This window comes from Narcine bancroftii, chromosome 1 (assembly GCF_036971445.1).
Source record: "Narcine bancroftii isolate sNarBan1 chromosome 1, sNarBan1.hap1, whole genome shotgun sequence".
Lineage (NCBI taxonomy): Eukaryota > Metazoa > Chordata > Chondrichthyes > Torpediniformes > Narcinidae > Narcine > Narcine bancroftii.
In genome coordinates this window covers 151579207-151605541 of record NC_091469.1, presented here as the reverse complement: position 1 = coordinate 151605541, position 26335 = coordinate 151579207, and the positions used below count along the sequence as shown (strand labels likewise).

General features: G+C 39.8%; 1 protein-coding gene across 3 annotated transcripts in view; it reads left to right on the top strand.

The window, feature by feature from the left end:
- Window positions 1-26110, top strand: part of rgs12b (regulator of G protein signaling 12b) — a 268107-nt gene extending 241997 nt beyond the window's left edge. For all 3 annotated transcript variants that reach the window (XM_069941849.1, XM_069941829.1, XM_069941839.1), the window contains exon 18: window positions 25119-26110. In XM_069941849.1, coding sequence (XP_069797950.1) covers window positions 25119-25480 — 362 coding nt within the window. In that variant the 3' untranslated portion in view covers window positions 25481-26110. The remainder of the gene's footprint in view (window positions 1-25118) is intronic.
- The last annotated feature ends 225 nt before the right edge of the window (window positions 26111-26335 follow it).

Here is a 26335-nt window from a genome sequence, read left to right as displayed (position 1 = left end):
AACCCTGGTTAGATGCAGAGGTCTGGGCCCTTCTCGTGATGCTGCCTTCAGGACAGGGGATAGGATGGCACTAAGATCAGCGAGGGCTGAACTCTCTTGTGTCATCCAGAAGGCAAAGCGAGTGTGCGCACAGAAGCTCCATAGACACCATGACATGAAGCACAGGTGGCTTGGTTTCAAGACTATTACACATCCCAAGTCAACCTTGCTAATCAGGGATAATGACACCTCCCTTCCCGTCAGGTGGAACACCTTCTATGCATGATTTGATGAGAAGAACAGGATGAAAGCTCCATGTCCCCCTGATGAACTGGCCCCCCACATAGCTGCGGCTAAGATGAGAAGAACCCGATCCAAGGTGAACCCACATAAGGCGAGGGGACCAGACAACATACCTGGTTGTGTACTGACGGACTGCGCAGACCAATTGGTGGAGGTATTCACAGACATCTTCCACAACTCACTGCAGCAGTCCATCGATCCCGCAGTGTTTAAGACAGCACCATCATCCTGGTACCCAAGAGGGCGACAATAGCAGGCCTCAAAGTACATTGTGGGCCACAACATGAAATTATTTACAGTATTTTGGTAGAAACAGAAAAAAAACAGAAGCATTTCAAGAAGGAGTAAGACTTGTAAATATTGGCATGCAGAATGATTTGGGGTGCACCATGAAAACTGTTGGGACGATGCATTATAATTACATCTACCTGCAAAACAGAATTGTGATGCACTCAGAAAGGTCTTGTAGCAGGAGAGGGTGATCTAAAGTTCTTTAGAGGGCAGAAAGGCCTCCCATGGGGCCTCAAGCGTTGAAGGCTTCCTGATCATGTTCGGAAGTTTGGACTGAAGTCTGCGGCTGCAGACTAGAGGTGAATTCACGGACACATAGTGACACTGCGGGCCTCTCTTTGACTCTAAGGGGCACCAGCCAATTTCTTCTTATGGCGCATCTTTGTTTGCTTTGTAGCAGACTAAACGCAATTTTGTGTAATAGTACATCTGTTTTATTACGTGACAATAAAAGAATTGGTCTAAGCTTTATTTGATATTTTGTTTTCTAGATGATTTTGTGATGTGATGAAGTGATGCAGTATTAATAATGATTGGATGGGTTGGCACTCTAGACCAGTTTGACTTTACAATATTTTTTTGTGCTGTACAATACTTGGATTGAAGGTTTTATGAAGACATCTTCTTAGCTGTGTGCACGTTTCCTATTTTGGCTAATAAGACCAGAGTATAGAAAGTTGATTCAGTTGCATGAAGATTTAAATTCAATGGATAGTACAAAAAAGATAAGAATTAGTGTCTATCACAAAATTAGTTTGGACATTACCACCCATTATTCACCGAGCTCTGAAACAATTTCTAGTTGTAATTCGTGCAAGTTCCTTTTCTGGTTTAACATAAATTAGGCATTTTAGGTATAACTAAACATTTTCAAAATTCATTCACAGTTCAGCCATTAATATGTCATGCTACAAAATATGTTGTGATTTTTTTAAGACACATTACCGACATCCAACTGATGAACACAAAAACGAATTTAGGCGACTGAACCAAAGCCCACTGATGCTACTTAAAACTACAATGAATGAACCTTTCTGAAATTAGCAGATGAAACATTCATGCAATGGGGCTTCAGTTGTCATACCAGTGGCTATTATCAGTTATTGGAAAAATTGATGTTGAGATTTGTTATTGGAAGCATCAATATGGCGATCATTAGGTACATGGAGCGATTAGACACCTTGCCTCAGGAGGTCCGTGCATTCCTCATGGTGAACCCTTTCCCAAGAGATTCCAAACTGCTCTGAAGTAAAAAATATCTTTGCAAGCTCATTAAAAAAAACGATGCTACCACTTTTTAAGCCAGGACTCCCCTGTTGATATTAGAACAAAGTCACTTTAGTCATCAGCACCCTCCCCAAGGAATAATTTGAAGTGGCTTTAGTCAAGCTCTGTCATGGTTCTCAATTTGCTTCTCACTGCTCAGGCAGGGAGATTTCTAGTACACACCGAAACGCTGGAGGAACTCGGCATCCATAAAAAAATAAAGATATATCGCCGACATTTCAGGCCTGAGCCCTTCTTCAAGGAGTAAGCAGAATGAGCCAGAAGCAGGAAATCTCCGAATTCAGACAATTCCAGCTGGGGGAGGAATCCAGACCAACACAAGGTGTTAATTAGGTATGATAAGGGGAGAGGTGAGAATTTATAATGTCTGTGTGAAAGGAAACAGGAAAGAGAAAGACCGTGATGGGGGAAGGGGTCATCTGGTGCAACCAGTGCTCCTGGTATGGGCTCTACATTGGTGAGACTGGACCAGTCTGGGAGATCGCTTCGTGGAGCACCTCAGTTCTGTCCGCCATAGCAGCATGGTCACCCATTACAATTCCCCATCCCATTCCTTTGCTGACGTGTCTGTCCATGGTCTCATGTACTGCCAGACTGAGACCTCCCACAAATTGGAGATCCTCATCTTCCGAATGGGCACCCTCCATTCGGATGCCATTAATATTGACTTCTCTGGCTTTTGTTAAAGTCACCTCCCCCCCCCACCTCCAACTTCTTCCCTTGAAATGTTGGCACTATATCGTTGCTTTTTATGGACACTGAAAGCCTGGCGGAGTTCCTTCAACATTTCAGTGTGTTTTTATGACAATCACAGCGTGACCACCGCCAGTGGGCCGATATCGCCTCAAACCGTGCATCTTGGCGCCTCACAGTTCAGCGGGCAGCAACCTCCTTTGAAGAAGACCGCAGAGCCCACCTCACTGACAAAAGACAAAGGAGGAAAAACTCAACACCCAACCCCAACCAACCAATTTTCCCTTGCAACCGCTGCAACCGTGTCTGCCTGTCCCGCATCGGACTTGTCAGCCACGAACGAGCCTGCAGCTGACGTGGACATTACCCCTCCATAAATCTTCGTCTGCGAAGCCAAGCCAAAGAAAGAAGAAAGAAAGAAGAAACAGCGTCTACAGGCTTTTGTGTTTCAGTGGGATTTATAGGACTTCCTGGTTCCTTAAGTGAAGTTCCATTCAATAGTCCAAACACCATCAACACTTCCATTTGTAGATCATGAGATGCTATTCTTCATAGACCTTTTATGCATTCATTTATTCTTATGAAGAACAATCTGCCTGACATCTTGGGGGAATAAGAGAAATCTCTTCTTCCCTGCTATTCACTTCTTTATAATTCCATTGCACTGCTTTACAGCATCACTCGGCCAAAAGCCTTTCAAGCACCAGGCTCACTGGGAAGAGCAATAGGGCCTTCTTGAGATACAATCTGGAAGTCTTCAACAGTCTAGGGATGCCCTCCAGCCTATTCCAAGCAGTCTTTATTTTGTGGATTATCTAGGAATATACAAGCAGCCACATGTTCCCATTGAAGAAGAGGAAGGAATCCTGGAATCTGAAGAATTGCAAGAAGAGAAGGAGGAATTCCAGATAAAGACCTGCAGTGCTCTTCACCATTAGAAGGGATGTCGCACACATTAAGGGCAGAAGGGGACTTGCTTATAAATTTTTTAAAAATTTTAAATTTAGACATACAGCACAGTAACAAGCCTTTTCAGCCCACGAGTCCGTGCCACCCAATTAACTTACAAACCCCCACCGGTACATTTCAAACAGTGGGAGGAAACCGAAGTCCCCGGGGAAAACCCACGCGGACATGGGGAGATCCTACAAACTCCTTACAGACAGCGCGTGATTTGAACCCCGGTCTCAATCACTGGCGCTGTAAAGGCATTGCTCTCACCTTTGCGCCAACCATGTCACTCCAATTTAAATTTTTTTATTTTAAAAATTACAATACGATACAGGCCCTTCTGGCTGCGAGCTTATGCTGCCCAATTCACCTACAAATCTTGTACTTTTTTGGAAGGTAGGAGGAAACCAGAGCAAGCCCACGGAGGGCACAGTGAGAACATGCAGGCAGTTCCAGATTCGAACCCAGGTTGTGGTGCTGCAATAACGTTGTGTTAACCATGCTAATTGCCGTACACGCGGTACACAATACCATTCCAGTCAGCAATGTACTTCTGCAACATATACTGATATGCATTATAATATGAATACTCACCTCTATTTCCTTCCTTGCAGGTATATAGATATTGCTCAGTACACCAGTAAAGAAATGCATGACTCCTTTATTCCTATGGATGATTGCAGAATTATTGTTACCTCTACACTGGTACCTGTTAAATTGTTGATGTCTTTTAGAAACACATTTACCCTTTGCAATGATATCTTTCTGCAGTTGTAATTACAGTTTTAACATTTGAGCCCTTCATTCTGCCCATCAGTATTGATGTCAAGGAAGACCATGGCCACAGGAGCTGTGAATGATAGTCACACTTAAGATGTCATCTGATTGGCATTCTAAGCTTATGGAGATAGTAAAAGAGGTTAACATTTCTATCTATTCAAATCACACCTCAGACATGGAAATTAGTTGCAGGAATAGGACATTCAGCCTTTCATCAATGGGAGCAGACCAATGAGGGTATTTTAAATCTTTTGGATAAATGAATCATCCAATGAGAGAGGGGCAGATGCAACTCACCAAGTTTGTCCAAAACAGAAGCGATACATTTTGCATGTCAGCAAGCAGCCTCCATCATTTTACTCCCTTCGACAAGAATCTCAGAGTAGCTGTTAGACTGGTCTGTAGCTACTAGTCTCTGTGTACGACAGAGCAGTTGGCACACAGTTGTACTGTTCAGTGGGAAGGCATCATTCAAATGGAGAGCTATCACATGGTTTGTGTCCATTTAACAAGCTTCCCAGGTAAGCCACAGCAGCCCTTAAAATGGTGCCAGCAAAGACAAGACATTGTCAGCTATACCTGGCTGGTAATAGATAAAAGATGGCAAGCCATGTGATTGTGCTTTGACAGAAATTTATTGCAAAGGAGTATGAATTTAAATGTGCAATCTGCTTTCCTAATTAACATTCCAGTGACAATCCAGTTTCACAATCTGATATATGGATTTACACTTCCTGGAATAATTGTGGAATCTTCCTTGTGCGGCTGCATTCTGCCACCTGGAACTGGCTCTGTCAGTTGGGCTGTGAGCAGATGGACTTGATGACCTGTGAATAAAGCTTTGTAAGACAATGTATGACCCATTTTACCATCTAATTACAAATGAAAAGCAAAGCAGTATTTCTGGGACCTTACAATAAAAATGTGCAGTAAACCAAAAAATGCACAACTTTTAGGCACAGGGGGCACAACAGTTTGGTGGAAGAACTGCTTTGCTTTTCTCAGCCGGAGCCTTGTGGTTGTTGTGACAAATAAGTAGCATTTCAGTAAGCAGGCACTGTCAGAATCATGGAAATAAGTCACTTGGTGTTCCCTTCCCCCACCAATCAGTGGACACCCATCTCTATTAATCCCATCTTTCACCACTTGCCCATAGCCTTCAAGCTCCAGGCAATATTAGGGCCCATCCAAGTGCCTCTTAAATTCTGTTTGTGACTTTTTCCACTTTCCAAAAATGCTTTCCACTCTCTGGGTGAGAAAAGTCCCTCTCATATCCCCACTAGATCCCCTTTCCCTAAATCTCTGGCTTCTAGTTCTATCTATTTCTGATATGGAGTAATAGTTATTCCCCTCTCTACCCTTCAAAATTTTATATACTTCAATCATGAGCTTCACTCTAGGAAAGACAGACCTAACCCCTCCAGCCTCTCCTCGTAACTAAAACATTCCATCTCAGGGAACTTCTTGTTGCATCTCCTCTTCACCCTCTCCAGACTTTAGTGATCCGAACTGCACGTAATACTCTTTCTTTCTTTTTCTATCTTTTTAGTAAACATTATAGTAGACAATACATAAGGAGATTAGAATACCGAATTGCATAATGAAAACAGAAACATCAATATATTGCAATATATAATACAACATCTAACATTATAACATATTGAAAAATATTGTCTCTTTCTCCTCAATTTGAAATATTCAAAGAAGAGAAAAAAAGTTGTCAAAACTCCATCTAACTTACCAAAATAAACAACAAAAAAAATGGCCGGGAAGCCTAAACTGAGAGTTCACTACAACAGATCAGTACAAACTATTTATCTGGTCCTTGCCAATAAAAAAAAACAACAGAAATCTAGAACAGCCTGGAAAGTAAAGTCAAAATGCAAATTAACTCGTACAAAAATAGTTTATAAGAGGACACCAAGTCTCTTCAAACTTAACTTATGGTATCAAAAGTGCAGCTTCTCATTTTTTCTAAACTTAAACACGACATCACTTGAGAGACCCATTGCATCAAAGTAGGTGAATTAGGATCTTTCCATTTAAATAAAATGACTCTTCTGGCCAACAGTGTAGTAAATGCTTCAACCCGATGTGCAGAGTTGGGAACTCAACCCACCTCTGGAACTAGAATTCCAAAAATAGCAGTCGATGGATGAAGTTGCAATCTAATACCCAGTATAATTGACAAAGTCTTGAAAATATCTGTCCAATACTTCTCCAATACAGAGCAAGACCAAATCATATGCTTTGGTGTGGCTACTTGTAATTTACTTCTATCACACATAGAACTAATATTAGGAAAGATACGGGCCAATTTATTTTTCGACATATGAACCTAATGTACCACTTTAAACTGAATCAATGCATGTTGGGCACATAATGAAGAGGTATTAACCATCCCAAAAATTCCTCTGGGAGAAGTGACTGAATTTCCAATTCCCAAGCTCCTCTAATTTTATCATTAGAGAGTTATTGCGGGGAGGAGTCACGTGATGGAGTAGTGGCTGGACGGTGAACTCTAGCCCTCTCCAGAAAAGTCGGGAAAAACAAAGGAAAACACAAAGGCACAGAAATAAAAGTTACAGAAAAGTGAGTATAAAGGTGGAAAGAAGATGGCGACAAAAAAAGAAAAATCGAAAGCAACGGTAAGAAGAGAGGAAGAGAGGACAAAGGAGGAAAAAGGTGAAGGCCTTACCTGTCCGAAGAGGCCCGCTGCGGAGAGAGAAACCCGCTCCCTCAGGTCGGTAAATAATGGACTACAAAAATGGCTCGCAGAGCCGAGTAAAAGTGCGCAACCGCGGATGCGCGATGCGAATGAAAAAAAACACACCGACGGGAGGGGGGACCAGCTGGGGAGTCGATCTCCACAGCCGGCAACGACAGCTGCAGAACACCTGCAGCAAGAAGAGACCACAGAAGACAATAGAAACAAGAAAGAAGAGGAGGAAAGGACACCAAAGAAATAACAGATGGTCAACCCAGAGGAAGAAGAAGAGGAAGAGGAAGAGTACAGTGAAATAGAAGAAGAAAAGAAAGGCAAGGTAAAGGATATACTTGCTCTTATTAAAGGATACATGGAGTCATTTAAAGAATGGCAAACACAGGAATTTAAGGATTTAAGAAAAAGAATAAACAACACAGAAGAGAAAATAAATAAAATGGAGATGACCTTAACAGAAATGGGAAAGAAAATGGACAAGATGGAAGAGCGGGCAGTAGCAGCAGAAATGGAGGTAGAAGACTTAAAAAAGAAATTGGAGGAATCTAATAAAAAAACTAAAGAGACACAAGAACTACTAGCTCAAAAAATAGATACAATGGAAAACCATAACAGAAGAAATAACATAAAGATAGTGGGCCTTAAGGAAGATGAAGAAGGCAAGAATTGAGGGAGTTTATAAAAGAGTGGATCCCTAAGACCCTAGGATGTCCAGAACTACAGCAAGAAATGGAAATAGAAAGGGCACATAGAGTATTGGCCTCTAAACCACAACCACAACAAAAACCAAGATCTATTGTAGTAAAATTCCTAAGATATACTACAAGAGAAAAGGTACTGGAGAAGACAATGGAAAAAGTAAGAGAGGGCAACAAACCACTGGAGTATAAAGGGCAAAAAATCTTCATTTATCCAGATATAAGTTTTGAACTCCTAAAGAAGAGAAAAGAGTTCAATACAGCAAAGGCGATTTTATGGAAGAAAGGGTATAAATTTATACTAAAGCATCCAGCGGTATTGAAAATATTTATTCCAGGACAACAAAACAGACTATTCTCGGATCCAGAAGAAGCACGAAAATTTGCAGAACAATTACAAAAATAGACTGAGGGAGGAAGACGGGTAATGAGAGTTAAAATGATCACGATTGATATGTATGTGGGTAAAGACAAAAATAGACTGAGGGATGAAGATGGGTAATGAGAGTAAAAATGATCACGATTGATATGTATGCGGGTAAAGAGGTATAAGAGTGAATAGAGACAATGAGCATACATGAATGTATCTGTACTTAGAGGAAAATATAGATAGTTTAGACAAGAATTAATAAGGGAAGGTAATGGAATAGAGAGAATAAGGAGGGAATTAAAAGAGTGACCTTTGTGACATATGAAAAGTGAAATCTTTTCTGGGGGAGGCGGGGTGGGGGGAAATAGCGGTCACTGCAAAATCAGTTGACGCTTGCGAGTGGATTCGCAAATCCAAATGGAGAGGGGAGATGTGGTTGTCCGACAAGGGATAAAGGACAACTCAGGAGGTGAAGGGGAGATTGGGGATAAATAAGATAGAAATAGGAGAATAAGGAAAATGTTGGATGTTGTAGGAATGTTGTCTTATAAAGAGTTGAAAATAAGAAAACAGAAATGGAAAAGGAGGAAAGGTAATGATGGAAAAACGGAAAGAGAAGATAAACAAAATATAAAAGGGCTACGCTGAACTATATGTCTTTAAATATTAATGGAATACATAACCAAATTAAAAGGAAGAAACTACTAAATTTAAATGAATAAATGTATTCCATTAGAAAAAATAACATATAGGTTAAGAAATAATATTGAAATATTCGAACAAGTATAGGAGCCTTACATTAAATACAATAGCGAAAACCTACCGGGGACAAACATTACCTAAGTTGATGGAAGGAGAAGGAAAGAAAAGAATGGACTCAGTAGAATTTCTGGTGTAATTTTGTTGAATGACAACATTGTCTGACTGGCTTAATGCAACCTAGATTGTATACCTAAAATGGATGAGAGGGGGTGGGGGTGGGGGGGTGGTTTGGGAGGAAAGAGGGGGGGAGAAAAAGTCACTGTATATGTGTGAAAAAGAAATAGTGTATATCATGGCTAATGTGATTTATGGTGTGAAAAATAAAAAATTTTAAAAAAAAAAGAGAGTTATTGCAATTTTTATAAATTACTATAAATATTACCTATTAAACCCTTATGGGAAGGATTCAAGTGAAAAAGAGTTTCAACTAAATTAGGTTGATATGATATAGGAAAGTTAAGTAATTTTTTTAAAAATTTCCAACTCGGAAATATCTAAAAAAAGGTTTATTATTTTGTTAGATATTATATCAAAATACATTAAACATTCATCTATAAACAGATCCAAAAAATAGACAATTCCTTTACATTTCCAAAAAGAAAAGGCTTGGCCCATTATAGACGTTTGGAAAAAATAGTTGAGATAATTGATTTTTTTAAATCAAAAAAATCGCAAAATTGAAACCATATCCATAATGTATGTTTAAGCATTGGACTAGTCACTAAAGGAATGTCAACTAACCTTAGAAATTGTAAAAGGAAAAGCAGCTCCCACTAAGGAAGCTAATGAATACTTCTGTAGTGATTTCATTCCATATCTGTCCAATGAGGGTGTTCAGGTTTGTCAGAATAATATAGCATGCAATACTCCAGTTGAGGTATGACCAATATGTTATAAAGTTGAAGCACAATCTCCTTGCTATTGCATTCAATACCCTGACTAATGAAGGCTGACATTCCACATCCATTCTTGTATCTGTGTTGCATACCAAAGACTCTCTGCTTCTCAATACTCCCAAGGATATTACCAGTAATGTTGAATGTCAACTTCTAGTGTTCCCATAGTGCATCATTTCACACTTCTCCCCATTGTCAGCCCATTTCACTTAACACACTAGTATTTCTCTGCAGCCTAAGGCTACCCCCAACACTGTCCACAACTTCACCACATACAAAGACATGGGTGCAGAATGGAGGACTTTAGGTTTCTGGATCATTGGTCTCTCTTCCAGAGAAGGTAGGACCTGTTTTGACCCGGGACAGTTTGCATCTGAACTGAAGGGGGACTAATATCCTTGTGGGAAGGTTTGCTAGTGCTGCTCCGGTAGGTTTAAACTAGATTTTCAGGGGGATGGGAACCAGAGTGCCAGAGGAGTGGAGGAGGGAAAAGATGATGTGAAAATTGCATGTACCGTTAGAAGTCAATGGTTAGATTCACCATTAGATTGTACATGGTGGAAATGTTCTCAGATGCATCTATTTCAATGCAAGGAGTATTGCAGGAAAGGCAGATGAGCTTAGAGCATGGATTGGCTCGTGGATTTATGACATTGTAGCCATTAGTGAAACTTGGTTGCAGGAGAGACAGGTCTGGCAGCTCAATGTTCCAGGCTTCTGTTGCTTTAGACGCAATAGAATGGGTGGAGGGGGAATAAAAGGGGGAGTAGTGGCATGGCTCATCAGGGAAAATATCACAGCTGTGCTCAGGCAGGACAGACCAGAAGGCTGGCTGTCTACTGAGGCTAAATGGGTGCAGCTGAGGAATGGAAAGATGTGACTTATAGTCCGCCCAATAGTCGATGAGAATCGGAGGAGCAAATCTGTAGAGAGCTAGCAGACAGCCGCAGGATCTAGAATGCTTGTGTTGGGATATGTTGTTTCAGACAAGGATGTGCAAGATATGTGGACATCCTTCAAAGGTGAAACTTTGTAAGTAGAGAGTTTTTATGTTCCTGTCAAGATTAAAGGCAAGGTTAGCAGGCATAGGTAACCTTGTTTTCGAGGGATATTGGGGATCTGGTTCAGAAGAAGAGAGAGGTATGTAGCAGCTATAGGCAACATGGAGCCAATGAGATACTTGAAAAGTATTAAAATTGCAAGAAAAACCTCAAGAAAGAAATCAGGAAAAATTAAAAGGAAACATGAGGTTGCTTTGGAAGACAATGTAAAGGAAAATCCTAAGGGTTTCTACAGGTATATAAAGAGCAAAAGGATAGTAAGGGACAAAATCAGCATAATTCTGTGCTATCTGTAAGAACTTTGTACGTTTTCCTTGTGCTTGTGTGGTTTTCTCTGGGGGTTCTGGTTTCCTCCCAACGTTCAAAATCATACTGGGAGTGTAGGTTAATGGTGTGTAAATTGGGTGGCAGGAACTCATGGGCTGAAATGATCTGTTACTGTGCTGTATGTCTACATTTTAAAAATAAAATTAAAATTGGTCCCTTTGAAGATCAGAGTATTCAGCTTTGTATGGAGCCAAAAAAGATGGGGAGTTTTAAATGTTTTTTTTGTATCAGTATTCACTCAGAAAATGGGAACAGCAAAACAGGAAAACAAGCAGTGAGGTCCTGGAACCTATGCAAATTAAAGATGAGGAAGTGCTTGCTGTCTTTAAGCAAATAAGGGATGGATAAATTACCAGGTCCTGACAAGATATTATCTCGGACCTTGAGGTAGGCAAGTGTAAAAATTGCAGGGGCTCCAGCAAAAATATTTAAAATATCCTCATTCACAGGTATGGTGCCGGAGGATTGAAGGGTAGCTCACGTTGTTCCATTGTTTTAAAAAGGCTCCAAAAGTAACCCTGGAAATTAGAGGCCAGTGAGCCTGACATCAGTAGTAGGCAAATTATTGAAAGGTGTTCTAAGAGATTGATTGGACAATTATTTGTTTAGCCAGGGACTGATTTAACATGGCTTTGTGCGTGGTAGGTCGTGTTTAACCAATCTTAGAGTTTTTTGAGGAGGTTATCAGGAAAGTTGATGAAGGAAAAACTGCGGATGTGGTCTACATGGCCTTTGACAAGGTCCTGCATGGGAAGTTAGTCAGGAAGGTTCAGAAGCTAGGTATTCATAGTGAAGTAGTGAACTGGATTCATCAATGGCTGGACAGGAGAAGCCAGAGAGTAGTGGTGGATGATTGCTTCTCAGACTGGAGGCCTGTGACTAGAGGTGTGCCTCTGGGATCGAAGCTGGGACCATTGTTATTTGTCATCTATATCAATGATTTGGATGATAATGTGGTAAATTAGATGAGCAAATTTGCAGATAACACTAAGATTGGAGATGTTGTGGACAGTGAAGAAGGTTTTCAAAGCTTGCAGAGGGATCTGGACCAGCTGGAAAAATGGGCTGGAAAATGACAGATGGAATTTAATGGAGACAAGTGTAAGGTGCTGCATTTTAGAATGACAACCCAAGAGAGCACATACACGGTGAATGTAAGGGCAATGTGGTAGAACAGAGGTATCTGGGAATACAGATACATAATTCCCTGAAAGGTGCGTCACAGGTGGATAGGTTTGTAAATAAAATTTTTGGCATATTGGCCTTCAAAAATCAAAATTTTGACTGCAGTAGTTGGGATGTATGGTAAAGTTGTACGAGACATTGGTGAGGCCAAATTTGGAGTAATTGTATGCAGGTTTGGTCACCTAACTACAGGAAAGATATCAATAAGATTGAAATTGTGCAGAGAAGATTTACTAGGATGTTGCCCGGTCTTGAGGAACTGAGATGCAGGGAAAGCTTAACAGGTTTCGACTTTATTCTCTGGGGCATAGAAGGATGAGGGGAGATTTGATTGAGGTAATTATGAGGCAGATAGACAGAGCAAATGTAGATGGGCTTTTTCCACTGAGGGTAGGTGAGATACAAACCAGAGGACATGGGTTAAGAATGAAAAGGAAAAAGTTTAAGGGGCACATGAGGGGGAACTTCTTCACACAGAGAATGGTGGGAGTGTGGAATGAGCTGCCATCTGAAGTGGTAAATGCAGACTCAATTTTTACATTTAAGAAGAATTTGGACAAGTACATGGATGGGAGAGGTGTGGAGGGCTATAGACTGGGTGCAGGACAGTGGGACTCAGGAAAGAAAAAGGTTCGGCACAGACTAGAAGAGCCGAAGAGGCCTTTTCCTGTGCTGTAGTGTTCTGTGTCAAGATGCTATACAAACACTAAAAGCAAAGTAAATATCAGGGGCCTGGAGAGTGCTGTAAAACTGAGAGATCAAGAGATACAGGTATAAGATTCCATCGAAGTGGCGATGGTAAAGAAGACATTTGCCTTCTTTGGGCAAGGTATCCTATAGCACAGGAACAGTTCCTTCTGCCCGGGATTTCTGCGCCATACATGGTGGCCATATTAAATTAATAAATCTCCACATCTTGCACATATCCGTCTATTCCTTGCAATGTCTATCTGGAAACCTCTGAAAAGCTGCTATCGTATCTGCTTCCAACACTACTCTTGGCAGCCTTTTCCAAGCACCTACCATCCCTGTGTATAAAGCAACATAAAACATTACACTGCTGACCCTTCACCCATGACGTTATTAATGACTCATATACCATACCTACCAAAACAAATGAAATCCTTCATGCCTCATAACCCTCAATAACCTCACATTCAATGTCACCAAAGCCAGGAAGGGATGTACAATTGAGTGATCATTGGGGGATCAGGGGTGGAGAGGGTGAGAAAATTTAAGTTCTTGGGAGTCACTCTCTCAGAAAATCTTATCTGGAGCCAACACAATATGGCATTGTGAAGAAAGCATGTTTACTTCCTCAGGAGTTTGCAGAGGGTTGGCATGACATCAGAAACCCAGGCAAATTTCTACCGAAGTGTGGTGGAAAGTGTGCTGACTGGCTGCATCATGGTCTGGTATGCGGACACCAATATCCCAAGTGTAAAGTCCTGCAAAAGGTAGTGGACCCAGTCCAGGACATCATAGGCAAACCACTTCCCACCATCGAGAACATCTATGGGGAATGCTGCTGTCAGAGACCGTAACTGTTACCATCAGGAAAGAGGAATGGGAACTACAAGACTCACATCACCATGTTCGGGAACAGCTGCCGATGATTTAGACTGAACTCTGTGGCTGCGGGAGCACTGAAGGCGAATCCAGACACTCGGTAACCCCTTTTCCACTGGCACATTTTCCCAGGAATTAACTGGGACAGGGTCCAGTGGAAAAAGCAATCAGTCAGCACACCAGCGTCAAATGACGTCATTTCACACCAGGGATTGACGGCCTCTACCCCATTCATAACCCGAGCGTCAGCTGACGCAGGCATCCGATTAAAGCAGTGGAAAAAGGACAGCAGAAAGCACTCATTTCCAGTTAAAGGTAGACTCTCCGATTCCCAGGGATGAGTTGTATTCAGCGGAAAAGCATTCACTGTCCCAGTTAAAAGTAGCCCAGTGGAAACAGCACAAATGGCTTCCTATCCCGGGACTCTGCATGGCCAATTAACTGGGATGTCAGGGAAAATGATATTGGTGATTCTGGAGGGAACTTGCTTTTGTTTCTCTTTCTCTGACCATAGGAAGCACCTCAGACCATTTCTGCCAATGGTGAATCTGTCCGCCTTACAGCAGACAGAAGCAATTTTATGTAATATGACACTTTTTAGTATGTGACAATAAATTGAATTTTGAATCGGATTCCTCAACGAACTTGATCAGAGGTACATTTAAGGCTTGCACTCTGTTCTTTTTTCTGGTCTCTGTATTGCAGTCAATTCTTTACACTTGTTTATGTGTTTGCATTGTTACAGGTCTTTTTTGCACTACCCATAAGTAGTCATTCTGCCTGGCCCACAGGAAAAAGAATCTCAGGATTGTATGTGCTATCATGTATGTATGTACTCCTGCCAATAAATCTGAAATCTATTTTTCTTTCATCCATGTGCCTGTCTAGGAGTCTTTTAAATGTCCCTATTGTTCCAGCCTCCACTATCACCCCAGCAATGCATTCTGGGCCCCCACCACTCTCTGTATAAAAAAAACTTAACCTTGATGTCTCCTAAACTTTCTCTTTGTACAGAACTTGCCCCACCCATTTCCTTTAAACTCCCCCCACCCCTTCACTTTAACTGCATGTCCTTAGAATGTAATATTTTTATCATGGCAAAAAAAATGCTGTCTACCTTATCTCTGCTTCTGATAATTAATAAAAACGTATCAAGTCTCCCCTCAGCCTCTGACCTCTGAGGTTGGATAAGCTGGGTCTTTATTGTCTGATGTATAGGAGGACCTTTAGAAAACCATGAGGGCCAGGTAGCGCATATAGTTCCAGAACCAGAAGGCACAAGGGCACAGCTGAGTTAATAGAGGAGCTTCTTCACAGAGCAAATGAGTTCTGTACCTTCAAAGGTACAGAAACTGGTACAATTCCAATCTTCAAAAGGCATTTGGACAGATATATGGATAGGAAGTGTTTAGAAGGACGTGGACCAACTACAGACAACTTGCACAGCATGGATTAGTTGTGTTGAAGGAACTGTTCCAGGCGTATGGCTCTAGAATTGTTGCCAGAGCTGAGAATGCTTGCATTTTTCATAAATAACTGAATGAGGCAGATAATTAATTTAGTACTGTGGGAGACTTTTTGAATAAACATACATGACCCCAGTGTGTCACATCATGGCTTTGTAATTGTTTATTTCCTACATCATTGTTGGGTCACAGTAGGAAATAGCTATAGCTCTTGAGTTGAGGTGTCAAAGCTACTTCCTATTTCACTCAGCACCGAGTCGAGTTTCTTTTGTTAGTTATTAAGTTTCTGCTACCATGCAGGCACACTGAAAGTTTCTTCTCCTTTTGTAACCTGTTCACTTCCATCACTTAACTTCCCTCTCAGAGCTACCCCAGAATGAAATTCTTCTGTATGAGAATATCTCATAATATTTTCAATCATTATACTTGTGTAATTTGTGAGATTTAATGCCAACATTATCTGTGGAACGTGACATTAATTGATCTCCTGAGGTAAAGCCAGGGTTCACTTCCATCAGTGATGCAATTTAGCTGAGCTTCGGGTGATTCAGATGATTCTGGATGGAAATCTGAGATCTCAATCTATAGTTTTGGCTTCCAGAATTAAACTCCTTTTGTGAACAAGAAATAATTGTGAAGACTAAGAGTGAAAATTATTCTGGATAGAAGCAGCTTCAAACACTTGATTGCAGCACTGTTCTGAAATACTTTAATGTCTTTTTTGACATGGAGATATGAAAATCCTTTTGATTAAGATCTCCTTTTCAAAATTTTGAACTTGGTGTAAAGCAACTGAGAATCACAGTTCCTTCAGCACTTTTTGTCTTTACTTCAGATCGTCAGCATCTGCAGTTTTTTCTTTCCCACACGAAGCTCCAAATGTGCTCATTAAAATATCTCAGCAAGTTTGCATCATAAACATGGTAATCAGAGCCTGTTTGAGTTTTACCATTTCACAACCCTGTTGGTTGACACATAGAAGCATTGGAGAAAGTATAAAGATTCTATCTTTTTGAGAATCATAAGAGAGGCCAACAATATTTTTTGAGGCCATTTGGCCCATTGTGTCAGTGCTGGTTGCAGACACCCAGTCTAATTTCACCTTCCAGCATTTGGGCCATGCCTCTTGAACACTTGTACACTTCTAAGGATTTTTTTCATGAGTCGGGGTTATCTGCCTCTGCCATTTTTTTTCATTCATTGAGTTCTAGTCTCCCATCCTGGTGGATATTTTTTCTTCATCTCCCATCCATTTCTAGTTCTAATTACTTTAAATGTATGTCTCTGGTTTCCGATCCCTCAGCTAAGGAAAATCAGACCTTTCTATTATATCCTCTATTTACTTTCATCAGAAATGGGAACTCAGTCCCTGCATTTAGTCCATAAAGATGTTAAAACCCTTGACTGTGTGCCCAGGCACAATTCCAATGCCATCTACAAGTTTGCCAACTGCTCCTGCCCTGAAAGGCTCCCGCTGGCTGCCCCTACCCTGACGGCCCCTACTTTGATGCCCACCCCCCCCCCGCATGATGCCCCCGCTGACCACCCCTGACCTGTCAGCTCCCGCCAGCCACCCCTGACCTGTCAGCTCCCGCCAGCCACCCCCCTGACCTGTCAGCTCCCACCGGCTGCCTTCGCCCTGAGGGGGTCATGGAGGGAGAGGGGAGATGGGTCACTGGCTGACGGCGTCAACACAACGTTATCAGCCTGCCCCCAACCAGCCGCATGCAACAGGTGGACATTCATGTGAGGCGGCGGAGTGCAGCACTCTTCCAATTATCCTTCCCTGAGAGGGATTGCAGTCGGCGCCTTGGAGCCGGCCATGGCACATTCATCGAGGTAAGTCTCCTGACATAAGAGTGGAGAATCTCTGCCTTTACAGTCAAGCTTTTTCACTGCATGAGGGGCTAATGTCGTAGAGATGCCTGCAGTATTAGAATGCTGCCAGCAACGTCACCACTTTACAAAATATCCTTTAACAATAACAAGTTTGTTGTCATCTACATTGTATAATGTACATTTGTACCTGAATGCTTGCTGCAGCCAAACAGGTCCTTCATCAAAAAAAACTGCAATAGTCATTTGAATCAAAAAGAGACAATAAATAATTGGTACTTAATTTTCAGTTATTCACGTGCAAGAAAATAAAAGGAGTTTGCAGTAGTGCAGTCCTTTTGTGATATTGGTGCAGCCCCTGATCAGTGTAACAAAGGAAGGTTCAAGAACTGATAAGTGTTGGAAAGACACTGTTCTTGAACCTGGAGGTGCAGCCCTCAGGCTTCTGTAACCTTCTGCCTGAACTTAGCTGTGTTGTGACCTGCGTGATTGGGCACCTTTATGATGTTGGCTGCCTTCTGGAGACAGTGCCTTGCAGAGATTCTTCAGTGGATGGGAGGGTGGAGCTTGATATAGACCTGCTGCATAACCTTTCGTTTCTAGCCTCGAAACGAATGCAATCCTCCTGAGTTCATCGGTGTGGAAGACACCTCTGGTCGCATTCAGGTAGGCCTGGAAGCAATGTAGCCAGTATGTGAATTCCTCAGCTGCATTAGGGGACAGAGGATTTATCAGTAGCATACCAGACTTGAGTAGCACTTCTATCGTCTAGGGAATAAGCTAATAAAATTGTAGCATGAATAAAAGCTCTCACGACTGGAGGAAGAACATATGCTTTTATTAGCTTATAACTGGGGTTAGCATCTTACAGTGGTCTTCAGAGTGGTTCAAGGCTTAGGCGGGAAGTCAAGGTTATATATGGGTAGAGAGGCCGGAGCCAGGCACCAGTATAACACCACCAATGAATCTCAGTTTACTCACTGAACCTGGCTACTACCTTTTTCAGCCTTCTGCAATCCTGGGCACTCAAATTCCCAAACCAGGCAGTGGTGCAAATCAGTCAGTGCACTTTCCACACTGCACCTGTCGGAGTTTGGTAGAGTATTCGACAACATGCCAAATCTCCTCAGACTCATCGGAAAGTAGAAGTAATGGTCTGCTTTCTTCACGGTTGCCTCATTGTGTGGCTGGAGGAGGGGTCCTTTGAAATATGTACTCCCAGGAACTTGAAGCTGCTCACTGACCATCTTCTCCATCAAGACAATGTGTGTTCCCATCGAGTGGTTGGAATTTGGACCACATTGTTTAAGAAGTTGTTTTTTGTTTTTTTTTTAATTTTTTATTTTTCACACCATAAATCACATTAGCCATGATACACACTTTTTCCTTTTCACACATATACAGTGACATTTTCTCCCCCCCACCTCCCTCCTCCCAACCCACCCCCCCCTCCCATCCATTTAAGGTATACAATCTAGGTTACATTAAACCAGTCAAAAATACACCAGAAATTCTACTGAGTCCATTCTTTTCTTTCCTTCTCCTTCCATCAACTTAGGTAATGATTGTCCCCCGTAGGTTTTCGCTATTGTATTGAATGTAAGGCTCCCATATTTGTTCAAATATTTCGATATTATTTCTTAAACTATATGTAATTTTTTCTAATGGAATACATTTATTCATTTCTATATACCATTGTTGTATTTTCAGATTATCTTCCAATTTCCAGGTTGACATAATACATTTTTTTGCTACGGCTAGAGCTATCTTAACAAATCTTTTTTGTGCATCCTCCAAGTCAATTCCAAATTCTTTGTTTTTTATGTTACTTAGGAGAAAGATCTCTGGATTCTTTGGTATATTGTTTTCTGTTATTTTATTTAATATCTGATTGAGATCTTCCCAAAATTTTTCTACTTTCTCACATGTCCAGATTGCATGAATTGTTGTTCCCATTTCTTTTTTACATCAAAAACATCTATCAGATACTGTTGGGTCCCATTTATTTAACTTTTGAGGTGTAATATATAGTCTGTGTAACCAGTTATGTTGTATTATACGTAGCCTCGTATTTATTGTATTTCTCATCGTTCCAGAACATAATTTCTCCCATGTTTCCTTTTTTATCTTTATATTTAAATCTTGTTCCCATTTTTGTTTAGTTTTACCATTTGTTTCCTCATTTTCCTTTTCTTGCAGTTTAATATACATATTTGTTATAAATCTTTTGATTAACATTGTATCTGTAATCACATATTCAAGGTTACTTCCCTCTGGCAAACTCAAACTGCTTCCTAATTTATCCTTCAAGTAGGATCTCAATTGGTAATATGCCAGCGCTGTATCTCCAGTTATATTGTACTTATCTCTCATTTGTTCAAAGGATAAGAATCTACTTCCTGAAAAACAATTTTCTATTCTTTTAATCCCTTTTTTTTCCCATTCTCTAAAGGAAAGGTTATCTATTGTAAAAGGGAGTAACTTATTTTGCGTCAATATTAGTTTTGGTAATTGATAGTTTGTTTTATTTCTTTCTACATGAATCTTCTTCCAAATATTGAGGAGATGATGTAATACTGGAGAAGTTCTATGTTGTACCAATTTTTCATCCCATTTATATAATATGTGTTCAGGTATCTTTTCCCCTATTTTATCTAATTCTAATCTCGTCCAGTCTGGTTTTTCCCTTGTTTGATAAAAATCTGATAAGTATCTTAATTGTGCGGCTCTATAATAATTTTTAAAGTTTGGCAGTTGTAAGCCTCCTTGTTTATACCATTCTGTTAATTTATCTAGTGCTATCCTCGGTTTCCACCCTTTCCATAAAAATTTCCTTATTATTTTCTTTAACTCTTTGAAGAATTTTTCTGTCAGTTGTATTGGCAATGCCTGAAATAAGTATAATATCCTTGGAAAAATTTTCATTTTAATACAGTTTATCCTTCCTATTAGTGTTAGTGGTAAACCTTTCCAATGCTTTAAATCGTCTTGTAATTTTTTCATTAGTGGATAATAATTGAGTTTATATAGTTGGCCGAGATTTTTGTTTATTTGTACACCTAGGTATCTTATTGCCTGCATTTGCCATCTAAATGGAGATTCCTTCTTAAATTTTGAGAAGTCCGCATTATTCATAGGCATTGCTTCACTTTTATTTACGTTTATCTTGTAACCCGACACTTCTCCATATTCCTTCAATTTCTTATATAATTCTTTTATTGATAGTTCTGGTTCTGTTAAGTACACTATAACATCATCCGCAAATAGACTGATTTTATATTCCTTGTCTTTTATTTTTATTCCTTTTATATTATTGTCTATTCTTATCAATTCTGCTAGTGGTTCTATAGCTAATGCAAACAATAAAGGTGATAGTGGGCATCCCTGCCGCGTTGACCTGCTTAAGTTAAATTGCTTTGATACATGTCCATTTACTGTCACTTTCGCTAACGGTCCCTTATATAATGCTTTAATCCAATTAATATACTTCTCTGGTAAACTGAATTTTTGCAATACTTTGAACAAATAATTCCATTCTACTCTGTCAAAGGCCTTCTCTGCGTCTAAAGCAACTGCTACTGCACGTGCTTTATTTCCTTCTACTGCATGAATTAAGTTAATAAATTTACAAATATTGTCTGTTGTGCGTCTTTTTTTGATAAATCCAGTTTGGTCTAAATTTACCATTTTCGGTACATGCTCTGCTAATCTGTTTGCTAATAGTTTAGCTATTATCTTATAATCTGTGTTTAGTAAAGATATTGGTCTATATGACGCTGGTGAGAGTGGATCTTTCCCTCGTTTTAGTATTACTGTAATTATTGCTGTTTTACATGAATCTGGTAAGCTTTGTGTTTCATCAATCTGGTTGATTACATCCAGGAGGGGCGGAATTAATAAGTCTTTAAATGTTTTGTAGAATTCTATTGGGAGTCCATCCTCTCCTGGTGTCTTATTATTTGGTAATTTTTTTATTATCTCTTGTATTTCTACTGTTCCAAATGGTTCTGTTAATTTATTTTGTTCCTCTATTTGTAATTTTGGTAGTTCAATTTTAGTCAGAAATTCATCTATTTTTGTTTGTCTTTTTTCCTTGATGCCAATACCATTTTCTTAGCTTGTTCTGTCTTAAGCTGCCATGCTAGGATTTTGTGCGTTTTTTCACCCAGTTCATAATATTTCTGTTTTGTCTTCATTATGTTCTTCTCCACCTTATATGTTTGTAATGTTTCATATTTTATTTTTTTATCTGCCAATTCTCTTCTTTTAGTTGTATCTTCCTTCATTGCTAATTCTTTTTCTATATTTACTATTTCCCTTTCCAACTGCTCTGTTTCCTGATTGTAGTCCTTCTTCATCTTGGTTACATAACTTATTATTTGCCCTCTAATGAATGCTTTCATTGCATCCCATAGTATAAACTTATCTTCCACTGATTCCGTATTTATTTCAAAATACATTTTTATTTGTTTTTCAATAAATTCTCTAAAATCCTGCCTTTTAAATAACATGGGGTTTAATCTCCATCTATACATTCTTGGAGGGATGTCCTCTAGCTTTACTGTCAATATTAAGGGTGAATGGTCCGATAGTATTCTAGCTTTATATTCTGTTTTTCTTACTCTATCTTGCATACTAGCTGATAACAAAAATAGGTCTATTCTTGAGTATGTTTTATGTCTAGCCGAGTAATATGAATATTCCTTTTCTTTTGGGTGTTGTTTCCTCCATATATCCAAAAGTTGCATTTCTTCCATTGATTTAATTATAAATTTGGTTACTTTGTTCTTTCTGTTAATTTTTTTCCCAGTTTTATCCATATTTAAATCCAAATTCAGGTTGAAATCCCCTCCTATTAATATGTTCCCTTGCGTATTTGCTACCTTCAAAAAGATATCTTGCATAAACTTTTGATCTTCTTCGTTAGGTGAATATACATTGAGTAGATTCCAAAACTCCGAATATATCTGACATTTTATCATTACATATCTCCCTGCTGGATCTATTATTTCCTCTTCTATTTTAAATGGCACATTTTTACTAATTAATATAGCCACTCCTCTTGCTTTTGAATTATACGATGCTGCTGTTACATGTCCTACCCAATCTCTCTTTAATTTCTTGTGCTCCAATTCAGTTAAGTGTGTTTCTTGCACAAATGCTATATCAATTTTTTCTTTTTTCAGTAAATTTAGCAGTTTCTTCCTTTTAATTTGGTTATGTATTCCATTAATATTCAAAGTCATATAGTTCAACGTAGCCATTTTATACTTTGTTTATCTTCCCTTTCCGTTTTTCCATCATTACCTTTCCTCCTTTTCCATTTCTGTTTTCTTATTTTAAACCCTTTATAAGACAACATTCCTAAAACATCAAACATTTTCCTTATTCTCTTATTTAAAACTTCTTTAGCCCCAATCTCCCCTTCCCCTCCTGTGTTGTCCTTTATCCCTTGTCGGACAACAACATCTCCCCTCTCCATTTGGGTTTGCGAATTCACTCGCAAGCGTCAGCTGATTTTGCAGTGACCGCAACTCCCCCCCCACCCAGCCCCCCCAGAAAAGATTTCACTTTTCATATGTAACAAAGGTCACTCTTTTAGTTCCCTCCTTATTCCCTCTATTCCATTTCCTTCCCTTATTAATTCTTGTCTATACTATCTATATTTTCCTCTAAATACAGATACATTCACGTATGCACATTATACATATACACACTTATACTTCTTTACCCACATACATATAAATCGTGGTCATTTTTACTCTTATTACACGTCTTCATCCCTTAGTCTATTTTGTAATTGTTCTGCAAATTTTCGTGCTTCTTCTGGATCCGAGAATAGTCTGTTTTGTTGTCCTGGAATAAATATTTTCAATACAGCTGGATGCTTTAGTATAAATTTATACCCTTTCTTCCATAAAATCGCCTTTGCTGTATTGAACTCCTTTCTCTTCTTTAGGAGTTCAAAACTTATATCTGGATAAATGAAGATTTTTTGTCCTTTGTACTCCAGTGGCTTGTTGCCCTCTCTTACTTTTTCCATTGTCTTCTCCAGTACCTTTTCTCTTGTAGTATATCTTAGGAATTTTACTAAAATAGATCTTGGTTTTTGTTGTGGTTTAAAGGTCAATGCTCTATGTGCCCTTTCTATTTCCAATTCTTGCTGTAGTTCTGGACATCCTAGGATCCTAGGGATCCAATCTTTTATAAACTCTCTCATGTTCTTGCCTTCTTAATCTTCCTTAAGGCCCACTATCTTTATGTTATTTCTTCTGTTATAATTTTCCATTATATCTATTTTCTGAGCAAACAGTTCTTGTGTTTCTTTAACTTTTTTATTAGATTCCTCTAATTTCTTTTTTAAGTCTTCTACCTTCATTTGTACTGCTGCTTCTCGTTCCTGCACCTTGTCCATTCTTTTTCCCATTTCTGATAAGGTCATATCTATTTTATTCATTTTCTCTTCTGTATTGTTTATTCTTCTTCTTAAATCATCAAATTCCTGCGCTTGCCATTCTTTTAATGACTCCATGTATTCTTTAATAAGAGAAAGTACCTCCTTTATCTTGCCTTTCCCTTCTTCTATCTCACTGTACTCTTCCTCTTCCTCTTCTTCTTCCTCTGGGTTGGCCACCTGCTGCTTCTTTGTTGCCCTTCTCTTCTCTTCTTTCTTGTTTCCATTGTCTTCTGTGTTCTCCTCTTGCTGCAGGTGCTCTGCAGCTGTCATTGCCGGCTGTGGAGATCGACTCCCCAGCTGGTCACCCCTCCCGTCGATGTGTTTTTTTGCATGCGCGGTTGCACACTTTTACTCGGCTCAGCGAGCCATTTTTGTAGTCCGGTTTCTACCGACCTGAGGGAGCGGGTTTCTCTCTCCACCACGGGCCTCTTCGAGCAGGTAAGGCCTTTTCCTTCATCTTCCGTTGTCTTCTCTTCCTCTCTTCTTACCATTGGTTTCGACTTTTCTTTTTTCGTCGCCATCTTCTTTGCACCTTTATACTCACTTTTCTTTAACTTTTATTTCTGTGCCTTTGTGTTTTCCTTTGTTTTTTCCGACTTTTCTGGAGAGGGCTGGAGTTTACCGTCTGGCCACTACTCCATCACGTGACTCCCCCCGTTTAAGAAGTTGTTGAGGAAGAAGAATTTAGGAAGTATTGAGATGAACACTTGAAATGCAAGGTATGGAAGGCCATGGACCAAGTACAGCCATACCTCAACTTATGCCCAATCAAGTAACATCTGATCACAGAGATGTCCAAGGTCACCATTAGGGCTTAATAAAAATTTTAAAAATTTGTGCTGGGACAAATGTGGACGAGCATTGGTGGACATTAAGTTAAGCATCACGCATTCAGCACATGGGCTCAAAAGTCAAAACCAAGCAATTGTGCTGCCAGCCGTATATTGGTACACAATATACACCTAACTTATAGTACAGTGCATTTATTTATTTGAAATCTATAATATATGTGTATGCACAATATAGAGGTTTAGGTAAATATGTATGTGTGTCATGGTATCTTACGTTGTACAGTATATTTAACCTATAGTGATCGACTTAAGATTTGCATCTCCACTTCCAGAGAGTAACCCGGACACAAATCGATGCATGGCTGCACTAGAAAACAGGATCAGTACTGATGCATACTCGATGGACAATATATTCATGGTGGTTCTGAGGACCTTTTTCTGAACTGCACGACTCAGTGCTGATGCTTTCACTGAATGAGAATCTCAGCAGTTAATGCTATAAAAGCCACTTCTTGTGTCCTAGGGTCTTGTCTGCATGCTGTTTTTGTGTCCTAGGGTCATGTGTCCCTTGTGTCCTAGGGTCATGTCTTTCTTGTATGCATGCTGTTTTTGAACGAGAGCCAGAATGTTTGAATTTAAATCACTTATGTTGCAGTGACCCTGATGCGTTTATTTTTCTCACCTCCCACTAAAGATTCGATAAAGGAAAGGGGAAAGATTGCATGGATGAGGCCTCGTCTTGACCAGAATTCCGACGCAGAGACGCAGACAAGTGGAAACACAACCGCCTTGACTGTAAGCACTAACCACTCCCAGCTGGGACTTCCTATAACCAAGATTATTGACATTGATGGCACGAAATCAGGAGACACCAGCACAATTACCGAAGGGTCGGATGGGAATCTGAGTTTTGAAGGATATATTTCTGAACTGAAATCTTGCCAGGGAAGAATGCGTACAGGAGTTTATCAGATGTCAGAACTACCATCCTTGATTACGGTAAAGAGTGAAAGGAGCAAGACTTTGGAAGCACGACATAAGGCGACATTTGTCTAAATCCATGACAGGGTTTTCATTTATAAATCAGAATGTATTGCATTAAATAAAATTTGGGAACAAATAAACAAAATTAAATGACTGTTAAAAGTTCAGTAATTAATGATCGATTTAATCATTTTCTCTCCGCAGGTATTTGTAGTATAACAAACAAATATCATACAGGGTCCTTATGAAAAGCGTGCAACTTTGAGAAATAAGATTTATTGGCGTTGGGCTAAATGAAGATTAATTAAATTGATTCTAAAATGTATGATTGAAGTGGATAGAATAAGCAAGTACCTGTACAGTAAAATCCCTGTTATCCGGAATTCAAGAAACCAGCAAAAAAATTGCGGAAAATGAATTGGTAAAAAATACGAAAGTTTAAAATTGGTGCCCCCTTGGGGTCAGTTTGCCAATCCACCCAACACACAATCTCAAGCCACCGGATAATTCATTTATCCGGTATCTACCAATTCCCATAGGTGCCGGATACCAGGAGTTATACTGTATTGACATTTTCCCTCATGACTTAGTTACACTAAGCAGCCAAGATTTTTTGTTAGAGTAAATATATTACACTGAATGTGAAAATGCTATTTGTAAATTTAGAATGAGTGTAATTGTGTAAATGCCTGGTTGATTCTTTCTATTTGTGGGTGTTTGCACACTTCTCTTGAAGAACAAGAACAGATTGCTTACCCTACTGGAAATAATATCTGATCTCAATGATGGCTGTGTGTGCGCGCGCATGCATTTGGCTGCCAAAGGAGAAATAGCTTCCACTGAATTGTCCAATAATCCAATTTCCTCTCTGGCCTCTCACATACCCCTAACGACAAGGTCCCTTAGGGTTTGAAGGCTAGACTAATG